The 20,335-nt window shown below is 34.9% G+C and overlaps 1 protein-coding gene across 3 annotated transcripts in view; it reads left to right on the top strand.

Moving 5' to 3' along the window:
- The window catches only part of TBCK (TBC1 domain containing kinase), a 229,078-nt gene that overhangs the window by 184,315 nt on the left and 24,428 nt on the right, over window positions 1–20,335 (top strand). For all 3 annotated transcript variants that reach the window (XM_041758251.1, XM_041758248.1, XM_041758250.1), the window contains one exon: window positions 3,359–3,534. In XM_041758251.1, coding sequence (XP_041614185.1) covers window positions 3,359–3,534 — 176 coding nt within the window. The remainder of the gene's footprint in view (window positions 1–3,358; window positions 3,535–20,335) is intronic.

Genomic DNA, 20,335 nt, shown 5'->3' with positions numbered 1-20,335 from the left:
CCATGAGGCCTCAAGATCAGTCTTAGATCCAGAGGCTACTAAAGTAAGTCTCAAGGCCATGAGTCTGTGACCCTTGGGTTTGCTGATGTTCCTCCCCAAGATTCTCTTGGTAGTGTTTGTGAACACGAGGGGGACACAGAATGGAGAAGGAATCCCCACATGAAGCATCTCCATAGTGCCTCCTGCTCTCCACTTAGAGCATCATGGATCAACTCTTCCCATAGAAGATCAGAGGGAAGGTACTAAAGCTGGGACTGGGGTCTACTTCAGTAGGCTCTAAGTCTTTTTTTTTTCTTTGTTATTGAATCTTTTTTTTTTTATTTAAATTCAATTTGCCAACGTATAGTGTAACCCAGTGCTCATCCCATCAAGTGCCCTCCTTAGTGCCCATTACCCAGTTACTCCAACCCTCCACACACACCCCCTTCTACAACCCTTTGTTTGTTTCCCAGGAGTCTCTCATGGTTTGTCTCCCTCTCTAATTTTTTTCCACTCAATTCCCCTCCTTTCCCTTATAATCCTTTTCACTATTTCTTATAATCCACATATGAGTGAAACCATATGATGATTGTCCTTCTCCAGTTGACTTATTTTACTCAGCATAATACCCTCCTAAGTCTTGACAACAGTATCCTGAGAGGCCCTAGACAGGGAAGGCCAGCCCTTTGTCCCTCTTCTATCCCTGGAACGACTTTAATGACCAAGATTTTTTCTCTTGAATTGTAGCTTCTCATTACTTTCCTCTCTGCCCACCCATTCAGTAAACCATACAGACTTGAAAAAAAAAAAATTCTGACTCTAGGTTGGCTATGAATGGAAATTCACAAAAAATATGAATTTTTTTTAAAGAAATAGTTCTCGGACAAATTGGCTTGTGATATTTGCACATCTAAGCGTAATATGCATTGTATATTATGGTTCTTGGGCAGAAATGATAAGCTAATAAGTATTTCCAAAGTTGTTCTATAGTTATCTTAAATTCTTGTCCACAGTCCGTAAACAAAGTCCCATGAATTTGAAACCCAGTCACACAGGAAAATGCCAATGTCAATAGTACTAAGAGGAAGTTTTATTTTTATACCTCTAAGTTGAAATTTACAATGAATAGTAAAATTGCATGCAAAATTCTTAAAAAAAGAGAAACTAAATTCCATAATTTTTTTAAAGATTTTTTTTTTAATGATAGACATAGAGAGAGAGAGAGAGAGAGAGAGAGAGGCAGAGACACAGGCAGAGGGACAAGCAGGCTCCACGCTGGGAGCCAGACGCGGGACTTGATCCCGGGACTCCAGGATCGCGCCCGGGGTCAAAGGCAGGCGCCAAGCCGCTGAGCCACCCAGGGATCCCCCATAATTTTTAATATTATAATTATTTTCTTCATCAAGCAAAGTAGTATAATTTGTCCTAAATCTAATCTCCTAAAATTACTAATTACTAATCTCCTAAAATTAATTTGCAGAGGAATTTACATGTATCATATTAAAGTTCTTTGCTGATATATACTCACAGAAGTTCAGAAAGTTATGCATTTGTTAGTGATTCCTCTCCTCTTCTCTTACCATTTCATGTAACAATTGCTCTTTCCTTTGAGAAACTCTTTATGTATAATACATTTGATTGGAATCAATACCAAGGTCAGATCTTTCTTAAATCAATCAGTTCTTCACATAGAATACGTTGGTCAAATTCTCTGTCAAATTCTCATCAGCCAGGGCACATCTTTCATTCAGATGAAACCTCTGTTTGAAATGCTACATTCTTCACTAAATGACTAAAAGCAGTACTAGGGTAATCGAAAGTTCTTTATTTTATCTTCATAAATGTACGACTTCATGTGAAGCGTGGGAAAAATACCTATTGAGATTGCAATCTAACAAAAGAGATCAAAGCATTGATTGTATACCTAGCTGATTTTAAAGTTCTATCTTTTTGAAACATTTTAAATTTCAGAATATTTAAGTAGATTTAATTCTTAATATTAAAAAAATGAAATTTCTAATGTCTATCTTTGATTAAGACCCATAAATATCCACAAAGCATAGCAATTTCCATTTCTGTTTAAAAGCTAATGAAGTGGGAGAAAGAATTTATGGCATAATCAGGGGAACCCAAGGGATGAGAGCTGACATTTCAGTTGAAACTACAACCAAACCTTTTTTTTTTTTTTTTTTTTTCAAAAAAAGTCTGTCTGAATGGTAGGGGAGTGGGGATGGGGCACAGAGACACACAAGATGAGTTAAATAGGTGATGGGGATTGTCTTGATGAACAGGTGTTGTATAGAAGTGTTGAGTATACACCTGAAACTAATATTACACTGTATGTTAACTAAATGGAATTTAAATAAAACTTTTTTTTAAAAGTCTGTCTGTTAAGTGATCCATATATTCACTCCTGCTTAGAAATTCTAAATTGGAAATTCTAAATGTGATATCCCACAATGGAACTGTGAAAATAGAGAAAATAAGTAAATGAGATAATAGACTCTGTTTTGAAAACATATATATTTATATGCTTAAATATATATTTTTCTTTTGAATCCCTGTTTTTCAATCAAATGAATTTTGAAAGTTCTTAAATTCTCGAGGAATGTTAAATAAGTTTTCAAGAGTGACTATTAATGCTCCATAAATTTATGTTGAATTTAGTTAAGTAGTATTTTGTTGCCTTTTCCGGGGCGGTGGGGGGGGGGGGAATTCCCTCTCCCTCTTGAATAACATGGAGAGCAGTTGTAAACAGCCCTTCTTCTGAATCAGTCTTACACCCTATCACAATCACATAGACCAAAGTACTGGTTTGATTGTCTAGAGTCTCATTTTACCTCCTTCACAATTAAGATACACTGTCAATTTTGTTTACTATCTAAGAAAGTGTTATATCGCTCTGCATTCATCTCTGAGAATCTAATTTCTGTTCAACTATCTATATGTGATATAAATTATATTATAAAAGTCTAGTATGTATATTAGAACCACATTCTTTCATTAGTATGTTTACTGAGTTACAGTGCAATTTCTTCTATTATCAGAGTTTTAATTAATGTGATACACAACAATAGTAATTATACTTGAAGAAAAGTGAAATGTGCTCTCATAAAGAAAAATCTGCCTCATCTCTTTCTATCACATTTGAACCAGGAGCTTGTAGTGAACCAAAAGAATAATGCTTTCCTCTGTGTGTAAGTAAACCTTAATAGTAAGGAATACAGGTACACAGTAGACCACTAAAGTGCAACTCAGTTTCCTGTTCTCCTATATGCTACAGTGATTGATATCAAGAGCCTACAGATATTCTATATTGGCTATAGTTTGTCTCTCTGTATTATTCTCAATATTTGTACTGTTTGTATATTTTTTTCAGTCAAGAGAATCCATCCCATTGAATGACCTAAAGTCAGAAGTATCACCCCGAATTTCAGCAGAGGACCTTATTGACTTGTGTGAACTCACAGTGACAGGCCATTTCAAAACACCTACCAAGAAGACAAAGTCCAGTAAACCAAAGCTCCTGGTAGTTGACATCCGGAATAGTGAAGAGTATCCTTTACATATGCGCTTTTAGAGGGTGGTACTGCCTTACTCATACTGTTTCCTTTCCATTTTAAGGGTATGTGGTAAAAACAATGAACATATCGGGGGTTCCTCTGAATTGAAATAGCTAAATAACTCTCATACTAGATGCCGGAATAGACTTGTATAATGTTTCATAAGATAACATTGCATGACCTTAAAATGGTTTCCAGACAACACCAGAATATTGGGACATTTTCTTGGTTTTTATGTTTCTCTAGTGTATATTGCTATTCTTGCAGGCATTTGAATCCTTCTCGCTATAGATAAAATTTTGGTGAAGATGGAGAGTATTTAACTGGTCTATTTCATGGCCTAAAAAGAAAGATTGACAGATCTCAACTTTGAACTTGTATTTATTATAATATTCAAAATATTGTCTTTAGAAAACATATTAAAGTATTTTTTACTGATATTTTACATTTAATGTACCATAACTTCTTGGGATTTTGCTTGGCAGTAAAGTAGGAACAGTTACAAAATAGTAGTAGTTTAATCTTTCTGCCTATATCTTAATCTGTCAGATTCTCATGAAATATGCCTTGATTCTCTGTACTCTAGAATCTAGGTAAATGATATTCAAACTTTTTAAAACAGGGTAACTCTTTTTTTTTAAATAAATTCTGTCTTAGAAATTCATTATATAAAATATAAATGAAGAAATTTTAAATGATTTTCTTCGTAGGTTAGTATTTATATCATTTACTAACTAGAAATGAGTTATATGAAAATAAGGCTTAACAGATTAGTGGTTTCTTATAAGCTAAAATTGGCATTTTTTTTTAAGATTTTATTTATTTATTCATGAGAGACACACAGAGAGGGGCAAAGACATAGGCATGCTCTCTGTGGGGAGCCCAATGCAGGACTCCATCCCAAGACATTGGGATCACAACCTAAGCCAAAGGCAGATGCTCAATCACTGAACCACCCAGGTGCCCCTAGCATATGAGTTTTCATGTATATATTTGCAATTACAGTTTTTGGAATGAGATTTAAACTACATTTGCTGAACTCATGAAGCAATCCATAGAATCTCAGATTACTAAGAATACATTTTGGAAGCCTGCTATTTAAAATGATATATCCCCACTACTTTTGTGAAAAGTAACTACTTTTTATTTTCCCTCACTTATGAAAGATAACTGAATTTGGAGAGAGCCTAAATGTTTATGTCCCTGGTTATTAGATCTTCAGGGATACTGGAAGTTCTTTAGTGGAGTAGATGAGTGGATTCCCAAAAGAAGCATTAAATTCCAGTTGACAAGTCAGGAACTCTTGCCGTAAAAGATCTTATCTGTTATTTCAAGGGTTTAAAATACATTTAATTTTTAAAAATTTTAGCTTGTTTCTTTTGGTTGAGCCTTTAGTCATAGTGTCTCATAAAACCATGAAAAAGTGTAGCATTATAGTGCCCTATTTTAATTTTTTTTTTTTTAACGATTTGTGTATTTATTTGAGAAAGAAAGAGAAGAGGGGAGGGGCAGAGAGGAAAAAGTCTCCAAGCAGATTTCCCACTAAGTGCAGAGCTGGAGGCAGGGTTCCATCCCATGACCTATTAGATCATGACCTGAGCCCAAAAATACCAGATGCTTAACCAACTGAGCCACCAGGTGCCCTAGCCTATTTTAATTTTAAGGATTACTCGTAAAATAATTAAAATAGCATTATGCCCAGCACTCTTCTGAAACTTCCTTTCAAATAATTTAAATAGGTATTTGAAATTTTAAAATACACACAATATAAAAGTGACATTCAGTCCAAAGTTTTTCAAACCTCATTGTCTGATTTTTAAATTGCTACTCTCTTTTATTTTCTTCAGAATAAATATAAATGGAACAGCAGAAAGCAGAGTTGCTAGCCTGATCATTGTTCTGTGAGGAGTATGGATGAGTTGCCTAACATCGGAATACCTTTATGTCATCCCACAATACATGTTTCATAGTTACAACTAGGCAGAGACCTGAGTTGGTTGTTTTAGTCTTTATAATCACAGACCTAAAGAAGAGAATCGGTAGTGTTTTGGGTCATTTGGGGGGGAGTGGTCCCAAGGGAATGAAGAAAGAAAATAAAGTCACTTATCTTTTTTTTTTTTTTAATTAATTTTTATTGGTGTTCAATTTACCAACATACAGAAAAACACCCAGTGCTCATCCCGTCAAGTGTCCACCTCAGTGCCCGTCACCCGTTCCCCTCCAACACCTGCCCTCCTCCCCTTCCACCACCCCTAGTTCGTTTCCCCAAGTTAGGAGTCTTTATGTTCTGTCTCCCTTCCTGATATTTCCCAACATTTCTTTTCCCTTCCTTTATATTCCCTTTCACTATTATTCATATTCCCCAAATGAATGAGAACATACACTGTTTGTCCTTCTCCAATTGACTTATTTCACTCAGCATAATACCCTCCAGTTCCATCCACGTTGAAGCAAATGGTGGGTATTTGTCGTTTCTAATTGCTGAGTAATATTCCATTGTACACCTAAACCACATCTTCTTTATCCATTCATCTTTCGATGGACACCGAGGCTCCTTCCACAGTTTGGCTATTGTGGCCATTGCTGATAGAAACATCGGGGTGCAGGTGTCCCGACGTTTCATTGCATCTGAATCTTTGGGGTAAATCCCCAACAGTGCAATTGCTGGGTCATAGGGCAGGTCTATTTTTAACTCTTTGAGGAACCTCCACACAGTTTTCCAGAGTGGCTGCACCAGTTCACATTCCCACCAACAGTGTAAGAGGGTTCCCTTTTCTCCGCATCCTCTCCAACATTTGTGGTTTCCTGCCTTGTTAATTTTCCCCATTCTCACTGGTGTGAGGTGGTATCTCATTGTGGTTTTGATTTGTATTTCCCTGATGGCAAGTGATGCAGAGCATTTCCTCATGTGCATGTTGGCCATGTCCATGTCTTCCTCTGTGAGATTTCTCTTCATGTCTTTTGCCCATTTCATGATTGGATTGTTTGTTTCTTTGGTGTTGAGTTTAATAAGTTCTTTATAGATTTTGGAAACTAGCCCTTTATCTGATATGTCATTTGCAAATATCTTCTCCCATTCTGTAGGTTGTCATTTAGTTTTGTTGACTGTATCCTTTGCTGTGCAAAAGCTTCTTATCTTGATGAAGTCCCAATAGTTCATTTTTGCTTTTGTTTCTTTTGCCTTTGTGGATGTATCTTGCAAGAAGTTACTGTGGCCGAGTTCAAAGAGGGTGTTGCCTGTGTTCTCTTCTATGATTTTGATGGACTCTTGTCTCACATTTAGATCTCTCATCCATTTTGAGTTTATCTTTGTGTATGGTGAAAGAGAGTGGTCCAGTTTCATTCTTCTGCATGTGGATGTCCAATTTTCCCAGCACCATTTATTGAAGAGACTGTCTTTCTTCCAATGGATAGTCTTTCCTCCTTTATCGAATATTAGTTGACCATACATTTCAGGATGCACTTCTGGGTTCTCTATTCTGTTCCATTGATCTATGTGTCTGTTTTTGTGCCAGTACCACACTGTCTTGATGACCACAGCTTTGTAGTACAACCTGCAATCTGGCATTGTGATGCCCCCAGATATGGTTTTCTTTTTTAAAATTCCCCTGGCTATTCGGGGTCTTTTCTGATTCCGCACAAATCTCAAAATAATTTGTTCTAACTCTCTGAAGAAAGTCCATGGTATTTTGATAGGGATTGCATTAAACGTATAAATTGCCCTGGGTAACATTGACATTTTCACAATATTAATTCTGCCAATCCATGAGCATGGAATATTTTTCCATCTCTTTGTGTCTTCCTCAATTTCTTTCAGAAGTGTTCTATAGTTTTTAGGATATAGATCTTTTACCTCTTTGGTTAGGTTTATTCCTAGGTATCTTATGCTTTTGGGTGCAATCGTAAATGGGATTGACTCCTTAATTTCTCTTTCTTCAGTCTCATTGTTAGTGTATAGAAATGCCATTGATTTCTGGGCATTGATTTTGTATCCTGCCACGCTACCAAATTGCTGTATGAGTTCTAGCAATCTTGGGGTGGAGGCTTTTGGGTTTTCTATGTAGAGTATCATGTCATCGGCAAAGAGGGAGAGTTTGACTTCTTCTTTGCCAATTTGAATGCCTTTAATGTCTTTTTGTTGTCTGATAGCTGAGGCGAGGACTTCCAGAACTATGTTGAACAGCAGTGGTGAGAGTGGACATCCCTGTCTTGTTCCTGATTAAAGTCACTTATCTTTTATAACCTTCCCAAAGAACCGAACTTGTGAAATTTTCTAAATCCCCTTTTTGAAAGCCTGCTTTAAAACCAAAGTGTACTTAAAGTTGAGTTATTTATCCTCACAACATTTCTAAGTTGTGGTGTTTTTTTTTTTCCAATATCCTCTTCTTTTATCACATATCTACTTTGTCTCACCTCTAAATACCAAATGTTGGCACCGTTGTATCAATCACACTGCTTAGAGAAGAACCACAGGCTAAACTCTTCCAAGAGTCATTGGGTGTCATTAGGTCTCTTCTAGTGTCAAGAGCAAAATGAATAATGGAGAACTGTGGGTTCTATAAACCCTCTCAATGAAGTATCTAAACTACCTACCTATGGCCTTCCAAGACTGAAAAACCTTTTATAATCTCTAATGATGCACACCATTTGATTATATTATGAGGAAATAAGTAACTTTTTTTCTGTTAATCTGAAACTCTGTTCTCAGGCAATTAACGGCAAAGGAATAGTGTGTTTAATGGTAATGGAGAGATTCATAAATTTAGTGCTACAAAGTAATATATTAGAATGTGGTGTTTGACTTTTTTAGATGTCATCATTAATAGCAACCAATAAATTTTACTCTCATTAGTGCTGTGGATAATTCTTTAAAGAAAAAGGTATAAAATATAGTTCTTATTCACTAGGTTGCTTTTAGTATAAAGAATATAAAACATGAAAATATTTATTTGGAAAATAAGTAAATAGTAAAGACAATGATGTATTAAAAGTGCCAAATGAGTGGTACAAACAATGTATCAGTAAAGAAGTAATCTCTAGATAACAGAAGCAGGGCAGGGATAAGGGTCATATCCTTTTAATCTTTATAATCCCAGCACCAGGTTTGGCTCCTAGAAAGTACCCAGAAAATATTTTTATAAGGAAAACAACAGGATGGAGGACACAGTGCCAGTGTCCTACCATAACCTTTCAAAGTTATAACATAAAGAAACAGTGGCATTTTACATTCTGTATATATATGTATATATATACCCAGTGACTTTTGAGGCCTTTCTTCCTAAAACCCAGAAGCAAGACACTACTTAGAAGTCAGTAGAGTCAGAATTTAGAGGTTGAAGCATTCATCAAATCTAATATGCATTCATTCAACAAATATTTACTGGCTATCTCAGTATATTCTAGTCAGTAATGTACTAGAGTTTGAGGATTTGTTGGTGAACAAAATGAGAAATTTCCCGCACTCAAGGTAACTTCATTTTAATTGAAGAGATAGATAAATATATCTATCATAGGACCTTAAACAGCAATAAATGCTATATATGAAAATAAAGCAGGGAAAAGGAAAATAATAAAATTTTATAAAGTACTCAAGGAAACCTTCTCAAAAAAATATTTCAGCAGTTAACTAAATGATGTAAAGAGGCAGGCTACAAATTATATAGGGAAGAACATTCTAGGCAGAAGGACAAACAAGGGCAGCAACCTAGTATATGAACTTGCTTGGCCATTTTGGGCCACCAAAGACACCAGCAATGTAAGAGATTAAGTCAAAAGAGAAAAGAATCACTTAAGTCAAGAGAAACTATAGGATGGTCAGAAATCTCTGTAATGTAGTTTTAGAGTTAGTAACATGCCCTCAATTCCTGGATACCTATAATCATTAATTCCTAAAAATCTATAATCTACAATAATCTTAATTATATAATTAAGCTATAATTAAGCTCTCCCAGCATACAAAGCATGATGCTAGCCTTACAATGTAGATTCTGCTAATACCTCTATTTTACTGATGAAGATGCTTAACCAGATGCTTAACCTCTATTTTACTGATGAAGATGCTTAACTGAGGCTTAAAAAGGCTAAGCAGCTTCCCCAAGCCCCTACGAATGGCAGTTGGTAGAGACAAACCCATGCTCCTAAGATTTATGCTCCTAAATTTTAACCAAGTGACTAATTGGCCTCTGCATAGGGCTGTTAAGCATAAATAAGTCAGTTAACAAGTGAATATAAATTAATGACTGAATGAGACATCCATTGATTCCAAATTACATGTTCAAATGCAATACATGTTCCTTCAAATCTTACACACAAACTGAATTTTTACTTTCAGTGCCTTGTATGGGGGGGCCTGATCTCTAGTAAACAAATGTGCCAGTAATTGTCTTTATATAGACACAGCCACAGATTCAGGGATAACTGAACTTTTTTTTCTGCCAATTGAACTATTTTTTTAAATGAGTTAGTCAGCTATTAAGTAATTTATCAATAATCATATGATGGTTAATTTTATGTGCCAACTTGGCTAGTTATGGTGTCCAGATATTTGGTCAAACGTTATTCTAGATGTTTCTTCTTTTTTTTAATACTGTGCCTTTTATTCCCATGGTGTATTCTTTCCATAACTGGAAGCCTGTATTCCTTTTGTATATTCTTGCCTCCTTTGTCATAGATAAGCTAACAATATAATTGGGGGTTTAATTCTGGGCTCTCTATTTTGATCCATTGATATTTGTGTCTATTTATGTGCCAGTGCCACACTGTTTTGGTTACTGCAGCTTTGTAGTATATCTTAAAATCTGCAATTATGATACCTCCAGCTTTGTTCTTCTTTCTCAGGACTGCTTTGGCTATTCAGGTTCTTTTGTGGTTCTATACAAATTTTAGTATTTGTTCTAGTTTTGTGAAATATGCTGCTGGCATTTTAATAGGGATTGCTTTGAATCTGTAGATTGCTTTTGGTGGTATGGACGTTCTAACAATATTAATCCTTCCAATCCATGAGTGTGGAATGTCCCCCATTTGTTTGCATCATCTTCAATTTCTTTCATCAACATTTTATAGTTTTCAAAAATTACAGGTCTTTTACCTGTTTAAGCTTGTTTCTAGGGTTTTGGGGTTTTTTTGGTTTGGGGGTGGCATATTTGGTATATGTTGATTGATTTGCAAGTATTGAATGACGCTTGCATTTCCAAAATAAATCCCACTTGAGAAAACTGAACTGTTTTAAATATTGGAAAGCAAAGTTGGAACACTTTGAGGGAGACATGTTAGAAAGGTTTTTTCCTACCATCATGATTTCATTTAATCCATTAAAAATATTCTTCTGTTGGGGCACCTAGATGGGTCAGTTGGTTAAGCATCTGACTCGATTTCAGCTCAGATCATGATCTCATGGGCTGTGAGATGGAGACCCACATCAGACTCCATGCTCTTTGGGAAGTCTACTTGAAATTCTCTCCCTCTGCCCCTCCCCCTACTCATATGCTAGTGTGAGCTCTCTCTCTCTCTCCATCCCTCTCTCTCTAAAATAAATAAATGTCTTTTAAAAAAATATTCTATTAAATTTTCCCGGATGCCTGGCTGGCTCAGTGGTTGAATGTCTGTCTTTGACTCAGGGTGTGATCCTGGGGTCCTGGAATCAAGTGAGTTTACTTCTCTTTTTATGAAGTTAATAAATATTTAATACTAGTAGATTCTTAAAATATTTATTTTTCCCACACCAACAAAATGTAATCCTATACAGTAGAAACCAAAAAAAAAAAAAAAACACACAAAACTCTAATACCTTTTCCCAAAGAAGGTAAGTTATTTTTGAAGTGTTGTTTATAATATTTTTCAAATTGTTTATAGTCTCTGTATATAATTTTTATCCTCTCTTTTGCTTTTATAATAAGATCATTTAAACAGGAAAGTTTGGCTAACACGTTTCTTCTATCTTCATAATGGTGAAAATTTTTTCTTAATTTGTTCCTTCAGGAGATTAAGAATCTAAAGTTTAATCTCATCTTGTTTACCTATGTAAAATAATTGAAATGATTGTTTATGAAAGAGAGGGAGGCAATTACCTTTCAGCAAAATAAGTTACTATCTACCAATGAATATAAGGGATAGCCTTATCACCCCCTAGATCCCTCCTATGCATATAAGGGAGGAAAAGTATATTTTCCCTCTACCCTTCTAAATTCTTGGCTGGGGCTTCTGTAAGAGAAGACAAATTAATAAGAGAAAAGCATACAAATCAATTTAATGTAAGTTTTACATGACATGGGAGCCTTCATAAGGAAATAAATGAAAGAAGCCTTAATAAGGAAATAAATGAAGAAATGGTTAAACTGAGAGTTTTTATGTGAGTCTTAATGAAGAGTGGAGAGTGGCAGGAACATTTGATAGGGCAAAAGGGAGTATGAGTTAAATTTAGCTAAACTAAAGGAAACTTAGCAAGGCCTATTTGCTCACATTACTTTCAGTGTCCCCCTGTCTTAGAGATACAGATATCACCATCCTCTGCACATGCCATTTCTCAAATTCCTTCAGCTTAAATTTTCAGTATACCAAGATGCCATATTTAAGAGTACTGTATCTTGAACCCCATCACCTGAAATTCTGCTAAAGCTTTAGTCATTTAGCTTATGATACAAGTATTCCCAGTTAATAATACAAATACCCTGAAAGAAGACTATTTTAATCTATTATCAAGTTTTGTGATAAGGTAAGGAGAAGCCTATTAAGTCTGAGAGAACTACCCCTAACTTCTGTGGATCCCAGTAGTACGGGTAAAGAACACAGAAAAGGAAATCTGGAGAACATAAAAACAGACTTTACCCACCTGACAATAAAGACAATCTCAACTTTTGAGTAAGAAGGAAATTTAGAGATAATCTAATCTAAATTCAATATTAAAGCTGAACAGTTTATGTCAGAGAAGCTAACAGCTAAGTTTCTATTGAAATCATATTATTTTTGTTTTTATAAGAAAGAAACTTGAAATGCTAATCTACATAAAGGTTTAAGTCAGTTAAATTCTAATACGTTACAGGAATTTCTGAGCAAACAATAACTGCATAAAGAGGCAATAGAACGTGTTTCTCATATAGTGGCATAAATTTCATAAGTAATGTTAATAGTTTCAAAGATAATACACAAACCAAACTGTTGTTTTCTTTAATGGTTCTAAATAGAGTTTCAAATTTTCTGGAGTTCATATTAAGAGTAGTCTTAGTCATGTAAATGTGGGACCAACTGATACTATCTGTAAACAGAGGTATTTTGAAGGAATATTATTCTCATATCCTTGAATTCAAGGCTGAGGTTTTTGCAGCTTTTTTTATAAAGCACTTACTTTTTTTAATATCAGAAGCTTTGAAAAGAGAACCTCAGGCTTAAATTTTTTAATTTGAAAAACACATAAACTCCGTTGTTTTTATTATTATACCACATTATTCATTCTTAGTAAATGCTAGTGTTGCTCTTGTCTCTGTGTCCTAAAGAATTAGTTTCTAAAAATTTCTTCAAAGTAATTTAGAGATACTGGTGTTCAGAGCTGAATTAAGGTACATTAACTGTTGAAGAGCCCCTATTCGTTCTGAGACTCATCCACAGCCCTAGTTCCTGAGTGCCATATAGTCTCATTCAATCAGTCCGCCAATCCTATCTGAGGGCAGTGGGGAAACAGAGTTAAGTCAGAACCCCTGCTGACCAGGAGTTCACAATTTTATGGCTAAGAGAGACACATTAAATAGATAATTCCAATTCAATGTGAAATGGTTTTTGTTTGAGACACACCCAGAAGACCATGGGAATATAAGGATGATCACCCATGCTAGGTGATCTGAGGCAGGTCTTGGGAGACGTATAGTAATTACCCCAGAAATGAAGAGGAAAAGGACATTTTAGACTGAAAAAAAAATACTGTATGCATGCACAGAGAGGGTGAGAAGACACATTCAGGAAATTACAAGTACTCTGGATATGCGTGGCTGGAAAACATGAGGGTAGGAAATGACACCAAAGTAGGCAAAGGTAGCTTCATGGAGAATGTTGCATAACATGCTAAGAAATTTGAGTTTTATTCCAAAGACTATGAGAAAGTATTAAAGAATTTTGATCAGATAAGTAGCATGCTCACATTTCTATCTTGTAGGGATTTATGCGTGTGGAAGAAGATGAGAGTGGAGGTAAGGAACAGGCAAGACCAGAAGGATGGAATCCTTTGATATGCATAAACATTTCTCCATATTTGCAGTCATAAAGGGGGAGATCTTTAGCTTTGCCCTAAAATAAATCAGCTTTAGTAAACCCTTTGGGCCAATATCTATGCTGGAGAAAATTCAGAGAAATACATTTTAGTGCTATTTCTTTCCCTTTTCTCTTTCTATGTATTAAAAAAGGTAATTCTGCATCATGGCACTTACAAGTGTTGATAGGTGGTGGTGCCACTAGCTAGGAAGGCTATGAAATATTTAACATATTTGTGCTTATACAAGTTATTCTAGGTTTGACACAATTCTGAAATTCATTTACTCAGCAAATATACAACATGTATTCTAAACACTGTATTAAATAAAGCATTATGAGAGTTCCATAGATGAGATAAATACAGGTCCTATAAATTGTTTTAAGTCTTGATGGAAGTCAAGTATATTAGCATTAGGATGTTTTATATAAGATCAAACTGCTGTCATGAGAGATGTACAGATACTTTGGGAAGGCAAGTTTTCATGGAGGAAACATTTGAAGGATGGATATTGTTTGAACACTCAAAAAATGGAGAAAAAATATTTAGGCAGAGAAAGCTTGCAGGAGCTAAGCAGGACATATACTGGAAACAGTGTGTGATCTGATTTGGTTGGAAGTGAAGTAGTTAGGTCTTATTCATGTGGACTCACCTGAGACATTTGGGCTTTGTCTTATAGGCAACCATGAAAGGTTTCTTAACAAGGATATGATAATCAGAAGTTTGTTTTTTAAATTTTAATTTAACAGTATTGTGAAGAGAGTGGATTTCTAAGGGAAAACGATAAGAGTTGAAGAAAACAAAAAGCTACCATAATAGTCTGTGCTCAAGGGAGGAAGTATCTGAAATAGGCAGTTAGTCATGGGAACAGAGATAGGAAGATGAGATTTATTAGTGCTTTAAAATGTTGGATGTTGCCACTGATGAAGTTTAAACTGATTTGGTGGATGGTGATATCATTCAAAGAAAGCAGCAACAGATTTAGCAAGGAGAAATGGTGATCTCTAAAGATATAATTTTCTATTGATTAATGCTATTTAATTACACTCTATATGAGGAAACTACGGGCTTAATTCCATATTCTCTTTTGGCTATTGTTATATTAAAGGTATAGCCTTTACTTTGGACTCTATAACACTAATTATAATTAGTTAGCATAGCAACCAAACAAAGCCAACAAAGTGGTTTGATGAAATGCTGGTGTGTTTCGTTTATAGAGGTATGAAGTCACTAAGTGAGGTAACCCAGCAAAAATGCTGTGGTCTTTTAGTGTTTAGAAAAATATGAGATTGTTTCTGGGTTAAATTTTGAGCTGTTAGATATTTTAAATCCATTATTAAATCCTTTTGTGAAGTGAACAATCTTTCTAGATTATGAACATTTACCTATTTAATATACCTATATTATTCTCAGAGGGATATTTTATGGTGCATTTACTTATAATATTTGTTATATAGACTGACTTATAAATATAGGAAGGTCTTCATATCTTAGAAACCTAAAAGATGATGCATGTCATCCTTATATGTTTATACTATTCTAATAATCCAAGTCTTTTCTCACACATGTTTTAAAATACTTGTTCTGACTTATTTATACATTGGAATACCAGATTTTGTTTAATGTGAAAATTTATTTTTATTATAAGTACACACTTGAATGCTTTTTTGGTAATGTCTACCAAATGGAATGTTGAGTTGAATGCTGTGTTTTGGAGAAAGGAAGAGCTTACTGCAGGGTCACCAGTTGCCAATGAAAAATCACGTTTACTGGAATATATCACAGAGCGCAATCAGTGTAATAAACAACTTGATTCAAATACCTGACTAGGTGCCTGCTATACTATTTTTATAGCTACTATTGTTCTATAGCAGAGGTTTCATTGTAATTACTAATGATTCCTTAATCAGGTCCTTTATCTTTTAATTCTTTCAAGAATGTCATAAAAAATCCTAATAGTAAAAATGTTTTATGAACACTGAAAGGTTAAAAAGTTACTGTTTATGAGAGCCACTGCCACTTTTGTCAAAACCAATCTGAAAATTGTAATGTACATTGTTACACTATAAAGATGTATATATAATTGGAGGCAATTACCACATAAATACTTTGGCTTCTAGATTCTAAATAAGTACTTTGAAGATGAAACTTTTTAAGTTCTTAGTTTCTAAAATAGCAGAGTGTCTGGCTGTTGGGTAGAGTACTCACTACAGAACTTCAAGTGTGGTTATTGTTTACCCCATATCTGTGTTTATGCTGACAAACAATGGCTTTTTTAAATACAAAAGGCAAATGTAGAGGATCCAAATTTCTGTCTAGAATATGAGGAAAGCAGTGAAGTGACACTTGTAATCCTCAAATATGTATTGGTGCATGCTGATTTCTAATACTGCCTTAGTATTAAGAACCCATACACACTTGTCTTCCACTGCAGTACAATGAAGTCAAACTGAAGTTCTTAAAGCATGGAGAAAGTGCTTATCTCAGATGTGTGTTCTCTAACATTTTGCTCTCCTTGCCATATTTTGCCCACTACTAATTAGTAACTATATGTCAGAAACTGCCTTCTATCACACTCTTATTCTGTCTAATTAACACAAAATATAAAATCTGTGCTTCACTCAGTTTTCAGATACTTAATATTTTATTATGATTATGGAGGACTCAGAAGGTAAAGAAAAGTATTCAAATACCTACCTTTACAATATAATCTGGCAGCCTCTCACATGTTTAGAAATTGCATAACAGAGTTCTGCTTCATCATTATGATATAGGTTTCACATAAGAAACCTACATTTCGGGCAGCCCCAATGGCCCAGCGGTTTGGTGCCGCCTTCAGCCCAGGGTACAATCCTAGAGACCTGGGATCGAGTCCCGCGTCGAGCTCCCTGCATGGAGCCTGCTTCTCCCTCTGCCTGTGTCTCTGCCTCTCTCTCTCTCTCTCTCTCTCTCTCTCTGAATGAATAAATAAATAAATAAATCTTTTTAAAAAAAATGTTAAGATAGCTTTAAAAAGGTTTGGAATACTTATGCATTTTGGGTTATAATTTTCTTTTTCCCAAAAAGTCTCTGCTACCATCATATTTTGTCAAGCATTTTAACATTTAATATAGATTTTTTTTTTAAATCAAACTATAAAGCACAACCAACAGAAAATCCTAGGATAGTAACAAGTTTATGACTTGCATCTAGTAACTAAAAAGCATTTTGGACTGAAATCTTTAAAAGCACGTAAGAAATTGGTGATGAGTTGATAAAACCATCTAGATGGTCCTCTATGATTTAGATACAGATTTTAGATATTGGGTATTTGGGTACACATGAGTACTTTTTTAAGCCAAGTATTTGTAGAATTTATCTTGTTAAATAAATATTATTTTTAGAGTCACTAATTTTCTAATATGTAGCTGAACAAATTGTATATAGCAGGCTTTCAAATTGAACACCATTAAAAATTAATTTATTAAAAAAATTAAAATAAAAAAATGAAAAAATAAATATATAGCAGGCTTTCAAATGTAACTTACATTGTAAAGCTTAACACAGTTTAAGCATCGTCTTTTGTCTTTTATCTTTTATTTTTTATTTTCAAGGGAGAGAAACTAATTGGCTCAGCCAGCATCAGATATTCACCTTCACCCTTCCCTTCTCTACTGTCTGTTCAGCCATGATTGTGGAAGGATCATCTGATACAAACATGGTAATCTAGGCTCACCCTTTCATGGGTACAATAGTTGAGGCTCTTTCAAACAAACTGGGAGGTGGGCAAGCAACCCAAATATATCTAGGATAGATTTGTACTGTTTTTGCTACTATAAAAGCACTGGAAAGAAAAAAATGTTCACAGTTGATAAGGGCTGTTTGATAAACACAAACTCTCTTGCAACTGATTCAGACTGGCAGATGTAGAATCATTTGCGGAAAACATTTGAGTTGTTAGGTTCTTAGTTTATGATATCCAAATTTTTCATTTTAAGACATGTCCTACCTGAATATAAAAGTACTATCAGAGTAATTATATGCTGAGAAGAAAGCCCTGACTGTTGATGAAAACTGCAATTGAGAATATTCAGTAATTGTCAATGTTTGAGAAACTAGTGCTGATAAGATCCAGAGGTGATCCACCCATAATCATAAATTATTTGTCCAATCTAGAAGACTGTAATTAAACAATGTACACTGGGATGCTAGTGTTTACTTGACTTCTTCTCTAATTTTTCAAAACTTTTTATAGTTCTTTCCTTTGTTACTAATGCCAAAAAAAAATGATGAAGCATCAACCGAGTAGAAAATTTCAAATGTAAGATATATGGTCAATCTATGCCATCATTCTTGAGAGTGGGAGCCTCAATTTCTCCTCTCACCATTAATGAGAGAGAAAGAGAGGCAGAGAAACATAAAGAGAGAAGTAGAATTCTAAAGATGAACCTACAAACTGGGGCAATTGAGAAACTGTCATGTCAATAAGTAATTATAATTTTCCCCTTCTACAATGATGACTAATGAGTTTTGAGAAGGGATATTAGTTGCTTGTGGCATAACTTTTTAAAATTCTATTGCTCTTCCATTTTTCAAGAGACATCTAAGGGAAATGTCTCTATTGAGCATATAAATATCCCCTCCATGGTCATCAGTCAGCGATTGTTGAGGGAGGGAAGACAGATTGCCTAGACTTCTTATAATAAACTAGTCTTCACATAATAGCCTTTCTTCACATTGTTGCCAAAGTACAAATGTGATTTGTAAGTTCTCTGCTTAAAATAATTTTTGATTTTCATTGTTCTAGGATAAAGACTAATATTATCAACATGACCTACAAGACCCTGCTTGGTCTGGCCTCTGAATTCATTTCTCAGCTCATCTTACCTCATGCTACACTTGCTCTCTAAATTCTGCTGGCACTGGCCTTTGTTTCTCTTTATGGGCCATGTGCCTAACACTTCTGTAAGCCTAATATTCTGCCTGAAATGTTTATCCCTTCCACTACCCTGTCCCACCTCCACTCCATCCCTTTGTCTAATTAACTTTCATTAATTTTTCCAATTTTAACTCAGCTGTCACTTGCTTTCTCAGTGAAAACCTTTGCTGTCCTCCCCAAGTTGATATATCCTATCAGAGTATCTTATCCCTCTCTTCTAGAACAATTTTCAGTTATTTTATGTTTATTTGAAGAGTTATTTGATTAATAATAACATTTAAGAATGGCTTCCTCAGGGCACCTGGGTGGCTTAATTGGTTAAGTGTCTACCTTAACCATGATCTCAGAGTCCTAGGATCAGCCTCACCTCAGGATCCCTGCTCAATGGGAAATCTGCTTCTCCCTCTCCCTCTGACCCTCCCTCTCACTTGTGCATTCTCTCTCTCTCTCTCTCTCTCTCTCAATTTCTCTAAAATAAATAAAAATCTTTTTTAAAAAACCTTCCTCTATACACTCTCTATATGAAGAATTGTCTTTTTAATTGTACTTTATTTTGGGGGATATATATATATCCCCCTATATATACATATATATGATATATGGACCCTTATTTTTAAATTTTCTGTATGGAGAGTCCAAGAAGCATAATTTGTTAAACATCATGCCATCTATTGGCAGGAACAGGTATTATTGACAGATAATAAATAACATTAAACAGGATCCCACATTTCAAATAAATTTAAATACCTTGGGAATTGTTGAAGGACTAAGATCATAATTATTATTTAATCTACCTCTCTGGTTTCATCATCTGCCACTTCTTTAAATATGCTATGCCTTAGTTGGGGGCATATTTTTTAACACCATATGATGTTACTAATACATGCTTTTAATTCAAAAATTAAAAGTAATACTCAGTGAAGTCATATGAACGATTCTAAAGTGCAAATATAATAATACATTACCCCTTTAGAGAGCATAAAATTGGAAAGAATAGAAATATCAGCTAAATTCAGTTGAGAAATGGACAACAACAGAAGTGTTTCCAACCAGTGCTAATACCTAATCAACTCTAAAGAGGGTCCTGGTTAGCAGTCACTTGCCTAAAGTAGATAGGTTTTGTAGTATCAAGTTAAGTCTGAGAATATATGATTGACTATATTACTTCAGAGCTGTAAAATAATCATGGTAATAATAATGAACTGAAAGCCATGAATATTGTGCAACCCATGGGATTGCCATGGATTTGCTGCATCCTGATCACTTTTGCAATACTTTGTTTAATCAGTGAAGTCTTTCAGTTTTTCAACTCATCTTCTTCCTTTCCTTTTTTCATTACATTTTCATATTTAACTTTTTTTCTGTAGCAATACCTTACTTCACTTAGATAAAATACTCACTAGAGCATTCAAGACGTTAAGAACTGTCAAAGTTCTTAAGGGGAGGGATGGTAGGTAGGATGCCTGGGTGGCTCAGTGGTTGAGTATCTGCCTTGGGCTCAGGGCATGACTCCCATGTTGGGCTTCCCTCGAGGAGTCTGCTTCTCCCTCTGCCTATGTCTCTGCCTCTCTCTGTATGTCTGTCATGAATAAATAAATAAAATCTTTAAAAAAAAGTTCAGGGGGGATAAAACACTAAAAA

Source organism: Vulpes lagopus, chromosome 6, assembly GCF_018345385.1.
Source record: "Vulpes lagopus strain Blue_001 chromosome 6, ASM1834538v1, whole genome shotgun sequence".
NCBI lineage: Eukaryota > Metazoa > Chordata > Mammalia > Carnivora > Canidae > Vulpes > Vulpes lagopus.
The sequence above is the reverse complement of the archived record's forward strand: the minus strand, read 5'-3'. Positions and strand labels throughout refer to the sequence as shown.